This window comes from Salvelinus alpinus, chromosome 10 (assembly GCF_045679555.1).
Source record: "Salvelinus alpinus chromosome 10, SLU_Salpinus.1, whole genome shotgun sequence".
Classification (NCBI taxonomy): Eukaryota; Metazoa; Chordata; class Actinopteri; order Salmoniformes; family Salmonidae; genus Salvelinus; species Salvelinus alpinus.
This window is the reverse complement of record NC_092095.1, coordinates 29,883,955-29,896,835: the sequence shown is the minus strand read 5'-3', so window position 1 is coordinate 29,896,835 and position 12,881 is coordinate 29,883,955. Positions and strand designations below refer to the sequence as shown.

Here is a 12,881-nt window from a genome sequence, read left to right as displayed (position 1 = left end):
TTAGGTTTCACTGTAAACATAGCAGAAGACATGAAACGAAGAGGAAAGTTTGTATGGCTTTATTTAATTCATTAACACTGGAAAGCTGTCATGGTAAAACACAATTGTGTATTTTGTTTGTGCGAAAATGACATTGATGATCATGCAGGGCTTTTTAACCCACCAATATATGCAGGAATGGATTGATAAAAATGACATACAGTTGAGATTAAACTAAATTATAGTATCTACATCTTATTGTGGGCTGGTTTTGAATATTATTATGTTAGGATACCTTCAAACACCCAAGCATTTTCACTTTGTCTCAGGTAAATAGTTTTTTCTTAAAGCTTACAACATGTACTAGAAGGCATACATGTGAAACATTTCAAACGTGTACAATAGAAGAGGGCAAAAAAGACGGGTAATTCAAAGTACAGAAGAAGATAGATTGTGTCACTTGACTACAAAGTCATAAAAGAGGAAAGTAATTTCCACTGACAAAAAGGAGGGTATGAGATTTGTTAATTGATGAGCTCAAGGTATCATTCAATCCAAAGACTGTGGCTACAATGGAGCTTTAGACCATTAGGCAAGACGGGGTCTATTGCGCAGGGGTCTATAAAATCAAATCTGTTAACCTGAATTTGTGGGGTAATTCAAAACCATAATTCCTCTAGCGCTGCAGGAATAGACGTCTGAATTCATATGGACTGTTATGTTACAGCTTGAAACAAACATACTGTACAGAGTTGATTTTACACACTGAGTTTTTTAATCGCAGAAACATGGTTATGGGTTTTGATTCAAGTAATGGCATAAAGATGCATATGTGACTGGTCTGTTTCACGAACGCAGGATACAGCATTGAGACATGGGGTTACTAGCACAACTCAGCAGGATCATTTCTCATCAATTCATATGTTATTGGTACTCCTCTTCATTCCCTATCACATGACTGCCGGCCTCACACCTCCGGGATAGAGTGATCCATTAGGCTCTTCACAATGCTGGAAGACATCCTGGAGACACGTAGAGAGAAACAGATGGACAGTATATCAATGATTGTTCCTCCCAGACTATCCTGTGGGCGTGACAGTGTCCTACTAGCCTCGAGAAGCCAATTTAGGTTTCTCCAGAACGAAAATGAGAGTTCTGGGATCGCAAGACTAGTGTTCTACAAAGACAGCCTTATATTAGCATATTCCCATAGGCATTTCCACCCCTTATGTGGTTTCACAGTATTACTGTTGAAAACCAATCAATATTCTGTTCAATTTAGATTTCTGGGGGCGATTAGTGGTTAATGGTTTTTGCGTCCGTTTCAACTCTGAACAGATCACTCGATACATCGTACTCACTTTTTCGTCATGTGCTCAAAGATGATGGTGGGTGTCACAGTGACAGTTATCACTCCACCAGCGGAGTTCAAGATGTCTGTAATCTGGGGATCCTGAACCCAGGAACAAAAGCAGAGGGGAAAAGTAAGTAATTGTTGGCACAAAGAACAGAACAGCAAATTGACAAAAATACAAATTTTCTGATGAATACACTGCAAAATGATCAAAGAAAAAATTATTGTGAAAACATTGGTTGTTTTTGAGTGCAACCAATCAGGACAGCTTGTTTACCTTAAGTCCAATGACATTCTGCCCATTGACTTCACAAATGTGGTGATCAGTCAGGAGGCCGTTGCGGGCAGCAGAACTGTCCTTCACGATAAAGGTGATCTTCCCCTTCTTAAAGATGAAACCCAATTGGCCGTTGATGTCTTTGTGCAGGGTGATGGTGCGCTCAAATGGTCTGTCAGAGGAAATGTACAGTTGCAAACACTATAATACACACCATAGTACTATAATGATATCTGTTGCGGCTAGAGTGTTTTGGCACACAGTATCCTCATCCAGAAGCATGATGGACCAAGTCAAGTCAATAATTCAGTGATGTAACTGGATCCTCAGTTGAATTATGAATGGCTGGTGGGAGCTCACCTGTCCCGTACCACAAAGGCTATCCTCTCGGCGCTGGCGTTCTTCAGCACCTTGTGGGCCTTGTCCGTGCTCCACCCAGCGCAGTTCTCCCCGTTTATCTGCAGCACCTGATCTCCAAAGCGCAGGCCGCCCAATGCCGCGGCAGTGTTCGCCTGTACCAGCTGAACAAACACACCCTGCCAAGCAACACTGATACTCAGCAACAGAACTGTATCCAAGGGAGACATTTTGAGTACAAATGTGGCGCTATAGTCAGGCTTGCTAAAGGGAAAACCTAGGGTGGCCTACTATTTTGTTCATACTTCCAACTGGATCGTTTTATATTACTTGACATGTCATTGAATAGTGCCAGTGTCTTACATTGTCCACAGATTTGAGGCGCAGTCCGATCTTGCCGTCGCTGTCCTTGCAGAGGATGACCTCCCTGATGCCTTGCCTTATCTCAGCCCTGCGGATGCCACAGTCATTCCCTGTGATCGGAGCGCTCATGTAGCTCAGAGCGGAAGTCCTGGGAGCCACTGCCTGCAGAAACCACACAGAGCCAACATATCACTCTCAAAGAGCCACAGAGGTGAGAACATTCATCAGCATCCCATGGAGTAGATGACAATTAACGTCTACTTTATGGTTCATTTCTGCAGTTTTAGATTAAACAGAGACATGATAGTAAAGAAATAGCATACAGGGTTGGTGTCAATTATATTTTATTTCAGGACCGTGGACTGAAATTCAACAAAATCAACCCTGACAATAACTGCCACCATTTTATATCAAATTATAGACCCAGAGTGTGATTACCCCAGAGTAGTCTTCTGCTGGTACCATGGACAGCGCCTGGCGAAGTGCATCCTCACTGAGGTTCAGCCCCATGAACTCTGAGAGCTCAGGGTACAGTTTGGGGTAGAGTCCTGCAAGGCAACCAACACCAACAGATACAGTGAAATGAGAAACAAAGGCAAGCTACGATCAATAATTATTTCCCATTTGCTCTAAGAGTGGATACAATTCTACCATCATTTGTGAGACATGATATCAAAAGGTTAGTAGAGTCAGCACGTGAAGACATTACAACATATCTAGACTGCATCATTGATAATGGAAGACTTATGGGAGGAATTGGTTACTCGTTTCTTCCTCCACAGGATTTGGATTTGGAGCATCCTGTACAGCAAGTAGAGCAGGTGTCTTGCTTGGACTGGCGGAGTAAGTACTTCGAGCCTGGTAAAATAATGAGGCCAATTAGTTATACATGTGCTCAATAACAATGCATTAGGTGTTTCTGAAGTGTTGAAACAAATGTAGGACTCTTACCTGTATAAATTGATCCACCTTCATGTCCTCCAATGATGGATACAGCGACATGGTGGTTTCTAAAGAGAAAAGTTGCATAAGATTGATTGCAAAGACTCATAGCTATTCTAATAGGTTTCCCTTATTCCTCTTTGTAATTACAGGCTTTCAGCATCTGTAGGCCTAACTGGTAATGTCTAATACATCAACAACTACCTAATTTATGTCTGAAAAATGTACTTCAAAGGTCGTCTTGGTCTAGCTGGCTGTCCTATCAAATGTTGGCTAAATACGGATAGGCCTAAACCCAATATTGTTATTTCAGTAATCCAGGGCAGCACCAAATCGATCACATGAAAACAAGCTCCTGTCTATTTTTATCAAACTGCACATGAGTTAGGCTATGTTCTCATTCACCGTAAGGGATTTATTCATGAGACATCAAAGCATAAGCCTAGTATAAAAATTCATCGAAAAACCGCATTATGACGCGAACCCCATTGAGATGCTTCCAGCTATTTTTATACAAGGGAGAATTAGACGCAGTGAACCTCAACCAGAGGGACGAATTAGCCAACTCCTCAGATATGACCTGCGAATATAATAGTCTACTCATATTTGATACGAATAAAAAGCGTGAACTAAACACTATAGCCAAAATGTAAGAGAAGGAAACGGGAGGCAGAGATATAACCGTGTCCAACATTGATAAATACACCCACGCGCAATATTATGCTAACAATAGGCTACCACCCTAATATGCCGGACAAAAAATAACTCATGTCGGTTATTTGGCGTTTTTCTTCTAATGCATCATTTTAAAGACTATATTGTACGCATCATTGTGGCTATTTGCAATATAGATGGGGATGTGTAGCTTAATTGAGAAATTGCCTACATTGTTATGTTTGAGAAAATAAAAAAGACAGGAGGAAAACGCCAAAACTCACCTGGCAAGCGCGAGGAAGTCCGAGAGAATAGCCTACTTATATGTGTTTTTATTATGCGATATATTGACTGTCCGTTATACATGCACGGTCACAAATTGTCTAGTCTACTGTGCTGTTTTTTCCATTGAGGTGTAACGGTTTCTGATATCCGTACGTTTGTTGTGGAGACAGCTAGGCGGCTATGCGCGTGTTGCGCGACCTTGTCCAGCCCATTTATTTATTATAGGACAAGGTAGCGTAACAGATCAGTTACCTAGAACGGCTGCTGTATAGCCTAAAAGCACAACAAGAATAGCCCCTTAAGGCGTTTTACTGTGTTAGATAACTATATAAGTGAACATAGTGGAAAATAAAAACATATGTTTTCTTTAAATTAATATATCAGAGATGTTTTAGTGAAACATTACATTTTTCAGTATTTTATTCGTTTTCTGTCCTTCATCTAACTGCTTTGCCATTCATCTAACTGTTAATTGATTGAACAATTATATGTAGTAGCCTAGCAGAGATTCATCTTTAGTCAACTGAGAAAGCAGTTTGTGTCATAGAAATAGCCTATTAGCCTAATCTCTATGGTTTGTGTATTGGAGACAGAAATGGAGGAGAACCCATTATTTTATAGATTTATTTCTAAGAATATTTGGTGTAGGGGCATACATGTGAGGATGAAATGCTAGTTTACATAGGGAGCAGGCCAGCACAGACAGGATAGGACCAGAACTCTGGAGTACCATAATATCATCATTCTGGTTCTGGAGCATCACAATGCTGTTGTCATGACAACATACCCAACAATCTAGATGTTGCAAAAATAAATTCCACTTCTGAGTCACTTTTGCTGAACACTTGAAGCAGAGCACAATGCAAACCTATAAGCCTGAATGACACCCATAAGTCTGAATCCTTAAACTCAGCAGGTGGAAATTAATATATTTATTTTTAGAATTCCGTAATTTTTTTTCCCACAGACCTGAAAAAACAGAAACAGGATAATGGACAACGTTCTTGTACTGTGAGTTTCCATAATCAATCATCTGTAATTAAGTAGCCTATTTGGTGGGCTATTACAATCTAGCTGTAATACAACTTCCCTTCTGTTGAATTAATGATTCAATCTGACTTTGCCATGTTCATTTTACCTGGCTAGACTAAACTAGACTACACTAGACTGGACTAGACTGAACTAGACCAGTAGATTGGACTAGACTGAATAGAATAGATTCTCAGAGAGAGAGGGCTGGAGCAGAGAACTGTAGAGGGAGATGGAGAGAGCGTTAAAAAGAGTGCGGATGCACAGGTGAAGGAAGAAACTTTGAAGGCTCTCTATGGACTGCTGAGAGAGAGAGAAAGAGGAAAAGAGGTTGAAGCAGGTAGAGAAAGCGGTATAGAGGTTGAAGGAGAGAGAAAGAGGTAGAGAAGATGGAGAGAGAGATGTTTATTTCACTTTTGTATAATGTCTACCTCACTTGCTTTGGCAATGTTAACACATGTTTCCCATGCCAATAAAGCCCCTTGAATTGAAATTGAATTGAATAGAGGTAGAGAGGATGAAGGAGAGACAGAAAGAGGTAGAGACGATGAAGGAGAGAGAGAAAGAAGCATAGAGGATGAAGGAGAGAGAGAAAGAGGTAGAGAAGATGAAGGAGAGAGAGAAAGAGGTAGAGAAGATGAAGGAGAGAGAGAAAGAGGTAGAGGATGAAGGAGAGAGAGAAAGAGAAGATGGAGGAGGGAGAGCAAGAGGTAGAGAGGATGAAGGAGAAAGAGGTAGAGAAGTTGAAGGTGGTAGAGAAAGAGGTATAGAGGATGAAGGAGAGAGAAAGAGGTATAGAGGATGAAGGAGAGAGAGAGAAAGCAGAATAGAGGATGAAGAAGAGAGAGAAAGAGGTAGAGAGGATGAAGGAGAAAGAGGTAGATTAGTTGAAGGTGGTAGAGAAAGAGGTATAGAGGATGAAGGAGAGAGAAAGAGAAAGAGGTAGAGAGGATGAAGGAGAAAGAAAGCAGAACAGAGGATGAAGAAGAGGGAGAAAGAGGTATAGCAGATGAAAGACAGAGAGAAAGAGGAAGAGAGGATGAAGGAGAGAGAGAGAAAGAGGTAGAGAGGATGAAGGAGAAAGAGGTAGAGAAGTTGAAGGTGGTAGAGAAAGAGGTATAGAGGATGAAGGAGAGAGAAAGAGGTAGAGAGGATGAAGGAGAGAGAAAGCAGAATAGAGGATGAAGAAGAGAGAGAAAGAGGTAGAGAGAAAAAGAGGTAGAGATGATGAAAGAGAGGATGAAGGAGAGAGAGAAAGAGGTAGAGAGGATGAAGGAGAGCGAGAAAGAGGTAGAGAGGATGAAAAGGTGAGGGAGAAAGAGGGAGTATATGGAGAAGAGGGTCAAGAACTAAATGGAGCGGGTGAGAGGGGAGGTGCGGGGAGAAAAGGAGAGTGAGCGAGATGATGGAAGGAGAGAAGGAAGAAATAGAAAAAGAAAGACAAGGAAGCATACATATACACATTGATGGAGCTGGAGAGAAAATATATACTGGAGAATGTAAGACAAAACCTGGGAGACGTGAGACAGTGTGTTGAGAAGGCGAGAGATGCTCAAAGACAGAGCAGAGAAAGAGAGAGCAGGACTATGAGATGAAGATTAGCGAGTTGCAGGATGAGGAGAGGGAATTGATCCGCAGACTTGTCAAGTAAAATAGACCGGGGATGGAAAATACAGGTACAGAAACTCCAAATGACCTTCTGTATGTATTCTGTTTTGTACACTGCACATAGCCAGAGCTATAGGAATAGAATAAAAACACTATACAGGTGCCTCTATGGCCAAAAACACTATTCACTAACATTAGGTTATATACCTAACCAGGGACACTATTCACTAACATTAGGTTATATACCTAACCAGAGACACTATTCACTAACATTAGGTTATATACCTAACCAGAGACACTATTCACTAACATTAGGTTATATACCTAACCAGAGACACTATTCACTAACATTAGGTTATATATATATAACCAGAGACAATATTCACTAACATTAGGTTATATATATATAACCAGAGACACTATTCACTAACATTAGGTTATATACCTAACCAGAGACACTATTCACTAACATTAGGTTATATACCTAACCAGAGACACTATTCACTAACATTAGGTTATATACCTAACCAGAGACACTATTCACTAACAGTAGGTTATATACCTAACCAGAGACACTATTCACTAACATTAGGTTATATACCTAACCAGAGACACTATTCACTAACATTAGGTTATATACCTAACCAGAGACACTATTCACTAACATTAGGTTATATACATAACCAGAGACACTATTCACTAACATTAGGTTATATACATAACCAGAGACACTATTCACTAACATTAGGCTATATACCTAACCAGAGACACTATTCACTAACATTAGGTTATATACCTAACCAGAGACACTATTCACTAACATTAGGTTATATACCTAACCAGAGACGCTATTCACTAACATTAGGTTATATACCTAACCAGAGACACTATTCACTAACATTAGGTTATATATATAACCAGAGACACTATTCACTAACATTAGGTTATATATATATAACCAGAGACACTATTCACTAACATTAGGTTATATACATAACCAGAGACACTATTCACTAACATTAGGTTATATACCTAACCAGAGACACTATTCACTAACATTAGGTTATATACCTAACCAGAGACACTATTCACTAACATTAGGTTATATACATAACCAGAGACACTATTCACTAACATTAGGTTATATACCTAACCAGAGACACTATTCACTAACATTAGGTTATATACCTAACCAGAGACACTATTCACTAACATTAGGTTATATACCTAACCAGAGACACTATTCACTAACATTAGGTTATATATATAACCAGAGACACTATTCACTAACATTAGGTTATATATATATAACCAGAGACACTATTCACTAACATTAGGTTATATACATAACCAGAGACACTATTCACTAACATTAGGTTATATACCTAACCAGAGACACTATTCACTAACATTAGGTTATATACCTAACCAGAGACACTATTCACTAACATTAGGTTATATACATAACCAGAGACACTATTCACTAACATTAGGTTATATACCTAACCAGAGACACTATTCACTAACATTAGGTTATATACCTAACCAGAGACACTATTCACTAACATTAGGTTATATACCTAACCAGAGACACTATTCACTAACATTAGGTTATATACCTAACCAGAGACACTATTCACTAACATTAGGTTATATACCTAACCAGAGACACTATTCACTAACATTAGGTTGTATACCTAACCAGAGACACTATTCACTAACATTAGGTTATATACCTAACCAGAGACACTATTCACTAACATTAGGTTATATACATAACCAGAGACACTATTCACTAACATTAGGTTATATACCTAACCAGAGACACTATTCACTAACATTAGGTTATATACATAACCAGAGACACTATTCACTAACATTAGGTTATATACCTAACCAGAGACACTATTCACTAACATTAGGTTATATACATAACCAGAGACACTATTCACTAACATTAGGTTATATACATAACCAGAGACACTATTCACTAACATTAGGTTAGTTAGATCCCAGGTAGCATCCCAGGTAGCATACTCGTGTTTGGATGCATAAACCACCTCAAAGCACTGATGCGGTAAGTACACAAACTCTTTCTTTCATTGTCAGATTCCCAGACAGGACAGCTACAGTGATTACATCCCTGACCTCATCAAAAGGGAGTAGAATGGAGAGAGGAACACACATTTCTACTCAAATGATAAATAAAGGCATGCAAAGGCAACGTGGTTATTTGTAGAACCCTATGAAATGACAATTAAACAGCAGGAAATCTTACCTGGCCTAGGCCTTTAACGCATGTAAGAGCATGGTTTATTTTATTACTGGTAAGTGCAAATATGTTGGAATGGTCACTGACTAGAAAGGCGAACTCCCTGTTGATTGGCTGTTGGTTTTATGAGAAGGGTTTCGCAACACACGTGCTTGTGGTTTTGCCATTTGTGTAAAAAAAGAAGAAAAAAGAACTTACTAAAAGTTTTGCAGGATAATTCAAATGTAATGAAATATAAAAGACCAGGCCTAAGCAGTTGATAAGCTATTTAATACAGTAACAAGCAGAATTGAGCCTTTCATAGTTATGGTAGCAGTTGAAGTGCTATGCATGTCCTTATACAGTATACATTATACAATACAAAAAGATCTTGGGCCACTGGTACATTGCATTGGTGATGCACTGACACGTAGAGCAAGCCAATAGTCCCCAAACGCAACCATCCGGTTCTAATTCGCCAATGAACACAACAGTGACCACATGGAGGAAACTACAGAACCATTACAAAACCAAATAGAAGTTGATAACATGCTTTGCCAGCTAAAGAGTTTATATTCACACAGCGCTTGGACACAGACACACACGTGGGTATTGATAAAAGCACACAGGAGCTAAGCATCAACACTGAACTGCAAATAGCAGAACATAATGCGCCCAGCCTCAGGAATGACTTGAGTATCAGTCCATGTACCCAGACAATGCTGACTGTGCCAATGTTGCCTAACTAGTTGTTTTTGTTGTTGAAAGATAGTAAGGTACTACAGCAGCCATCTTAAAATAAAGGTTCTGTCTTGAGAACTGCAGGTTTGGGGAAGCATGCAGGCTGACAGGACAATGTTTTCAGGACCACAAATACCTATTGTAGATCAAATAATGCATAATGGATAATGAATTACATCCACTGTATCTACAGGAAGCATTTACAACCTTACTGTAAGCACTAGGTAAACATGATGAAACAGCAGCATATAGGGTTACTGTATGAAAACGTCACAGTTTGACATAGCATCACCCTATAGTGCATCCTATCCTTAAAAGACAAAGACCAACACGAATGTTGGCCGTGCGCAGTAGATCACCTGCTGGGTGTCAACGAACGGTGTCGATTCAACATGTAGAATCGTAGGGAAATAAAAAGAAAAGGAAGGCCAATGTTCTGTGGTCAGAGGCGTTAGGACTGCCACCAGCGTGTAGGTATGTCTTGTCCTTTAGTTGGAACTTTGGTTAGCTGTTCTTAGGTCCAAATTTTAATTGTGGGAAGGTTTTGTAATTGGAAACACTTTTATTGGAATGCCTGCTTTTAAACTACTTATAAACACTAATCCATATAACCGTGTTTACCTTTATACAGTATAAGGCCTGTTGTTGATGATTCAATACATACTTTACACATATACATGTTTTACTATACATATGCATGTACTCCAACAAGTGTTTTATGTTTACGCATTTTACGTTTCTTTATCATGTAGATATTTCATAGTGTTTCCGGATGTCTTCATGAGTGACATTAGTGCTATGACATCTGGCATGATAATGAATAAAAAATTATTCAATTGTATTAACTTACTGTTAATAAATGAACAAATGCATAATACATGATGATTTATAGTTTACTATTGATTTACAAATGGTTCAGAAATACCAATAATGATATTATACTTTGACATAAATGCACTGTAAGATGCTATGTTAAATACATCACAAAGCGTTTATCAACTACCTATGTAGTAGTTATCTTTATTTAGTGCTTATGGATGGGTTATGAATGCCTTTTGTAGCTAGTTCCGCTAATCATGACCTAATAAAGCTCGAGTCCTCTCAAACATGGGAGACTTTCTGAGACTCTCGTGCATGTTTGATGCTATACAGCCATTTGATAACGCGTGCATTGCGCTCGACGGCAGATATTCCGTAGGGAACGCGCTCAGCCGAGTCCGCGTCGTCTGTCAGGTTGTCGTTGCTATGTAGCGATCGCTCGCAGTCGGAGCTGATCATGCTGGCGCTGCGGAAGTTGAGGGAGAGGAGGTCGGAGTTGGCCCGGGCAAAGCTCTCCACCACACCGAGGCCCTCCAGCTCCCCGGGGTCCAGCCCACAGTAGTTAAAGAAGCGCTCCACGTCAGCGCCTGCTCGGGCATAGCGCTCACTCAGGTCAGATTTGGACCGGTTCAGGGATGGTCTCCGGGGAACAGAGGCATGGGGCTTGGGTGGCGGGGGCGGGCCGGAGCCACCGCTAATGCCGGGCTTCACACGGAGGGGCAAGCGCAAGTCTGAGGAGCTGAGTGAGAGGTGCAGCAGGCCCTCGACAGGCCGCTCCTGCAGGAGGCTGGCGCTCAGGTTGAGGTTGGCACCCTGCGTGGGGAACACCCGCAGCGACTCAGCAAAGGAGCGGCGGTGAAGCTCGCTGGACCGGGAGCGCTGTGGGGCCCAGCTCCTCGCTCCATTCCCCTGGCTCGCCATGCAACTCTCTGAACTGTTGAGAAGATTCCGCAGGATCTCTAAATTGAGGTTGGCGCGCTTGGCTTGGCACACATCAGATTTACCGTTGTTTTTGTTGGAGGCTTTGAGGGCAGGGCTGCTGCCAGCTCTCTTGGGACCATATGCAGGGCCACCAGGGGGTCCAGGAGGGCTGGGCAGGAGAAGAGCAGACGTCACAGGCTCCTGCTTGGCGTTGATCACCTCTTGGCTCTTCACGTACTTGGCCTTGTCCGCCTCCAGCCTCTCCACGGCGCTCATACGATGGGGTTGGTGCTGTTCTGTGGCCTGCCTGCGGAAGTATTCAGGCCCCTTGTTGAGGATCCGCAATGGCACCGCGCCGGGTTGAGCCGGGCCGGCTGTGGCAGCAGGTAGGGTGACATCCTTGCCCACGCCTTCTGACTGAAGCATCTCCGTGGGCATGTCAGAGATTTTCTCCCCCGCCACAGTCTTGCTGGATTTGGTGGTACTACGCACCACTCACAGCACTGCCTCAGAATAACAGACATCCAGCCGGAGGAATGCCCTGCTGCTGCTGCTGCTGTTGCTGCAACCTGCGTCTGGCCAGTATCGATAACACAGCCTCATTGCACCTCCCAGCAGGTAACACCGGCCCTGTTTTGCTTCCCGTCTATATACAAATCTATATTTATCTATCTCTTTTGTGCTAAATCTATGACTCTCCCTGTATCTATTCCTCTCTCTCTCTACATCCTGAAATATCTCTTTATATTTTTTCCTGGCTGTGCGCAGTCTCGGTCTGAGTCTGAGCAGACGTGGGTAATGGAGCCTGTGGCGTTTGTCTTCTTCTCCCAATCCAGTGGATTCTTCCAATGCAGAGATGGATGCAGCTTTCTCCCCCAGTCCTTTGTGCTGCTCAGCCTAGGCAGCGACCTGAAACCCAGCACAGCCTTCACAGCCAATCATGTCACAGGAGAGTTGACATCACTTTTCTAGCAACAACAGGAAGAGAGGGCAAGGTAGGCTTGTGGTTGGCTGTTATAGCAAACTCTACGATCCGATTGGTTGATCAAGCACCAAGGGGAGGGCTGGGTAAAGGAGTCTCTGTAATAGCATGTGGGAAAATATTACACTGTGGAGCACTACTGATTCTTCAGAGAGGTGAACAGGATTTTCCAGAGTGGAATAAAATGTTTCACAATGAAACATTAATTCCACTATGGTGATGATACTGTCCACATATACTGAAATTATTCCAATCCATACCACAATATGAATTCAGGGAGAACCCTCATGGGAAAAACACGTGAATTTCATATGATTTT

The 12,881-nt window shown here is 41.5% G+C and overlaps 2 protein-coding genes across 2 annotated transcripts; both read right to left on the bottom strand.

Annotated features, from left to right (window-relative positions):
• Positions 1-43: 43 nt before the first annotated feature.
• Positions 44-4,428, bottom strand: sdcbp (syndecan binding protein (syntenin)). The gene is made up of 9 exons (XM_071328812.1): positions 4,211-4,428; positions 3,282-3,340; positions 3,095-3,188; positions 2,769-2,878; positions 2,331-2,492; positions 1,971-2,146; positions 1,611-1,782; positions 1,341-1,432; positions 44-1,001 (listed from the first exon to the last, which is right to left on the bottom strand). Exons 1-9 carry the CDS (start codon positions 4,290-4,292, stop codon positions 947-949), a joined length of 1,002 nt encoding a protein of 333 aa, XP_071184913.1. The 5' UTR covers positions 4,293-4,428; the 3' UTR covers positions 44-946.
• A 4,943-nt stretch (positions 4,429-9,371) lies between these two features.
• On the bottom strand, positions 9,372-12,494 carry LOC139533020 (protein FAM110B-like). The gene has a single exon (XM_071331177.1). The coding sequence runs from the start codon at positions 12,016-12,018 to the stop codon at positions 10,942-10,944; it is 1,077 nt and encodes a 358-aa protein (XP_071187278.1). The 5' UTR covers positions 12,019-12,494; the 3' UTR covers positions 9,372-10,941.
• Positions 12,495-12,881: the final 387 nt, after the last annotated feature.

Excerpts from the sequence above, each read along its gene's own strand:
- sdcbp (XM_071328812.1), bottom strand. The coding sequence starts at position 4,292 with ATGTATAACGGACAGTCAATATATCGCATAATAAAAACACATATAAGT. Across the intron at positions 2,879-3,094 it reads TCCTGTGGAGGAAGAAACGA|GACTCTACCCCAAACTGTAC; the intron begins GTAACCAATTCC and ends GTTGCCTTGCAG. Across the intron at positions 1,002-1,340 it reads TTTGAGCACATGACGAAAAA|GATGTCTTCCAGCATTGTGA; the intron begins GTGAGTACGATG and ends ACGTGTCTCCAG.
- LOC139533020 (XM_071331177.1), bottom strand. The coding sequence starts at position 12,018 with ATGCCCACGGAGATGCTTCAGTCAGAAGGCGTGGGCAAGGATGTCACC.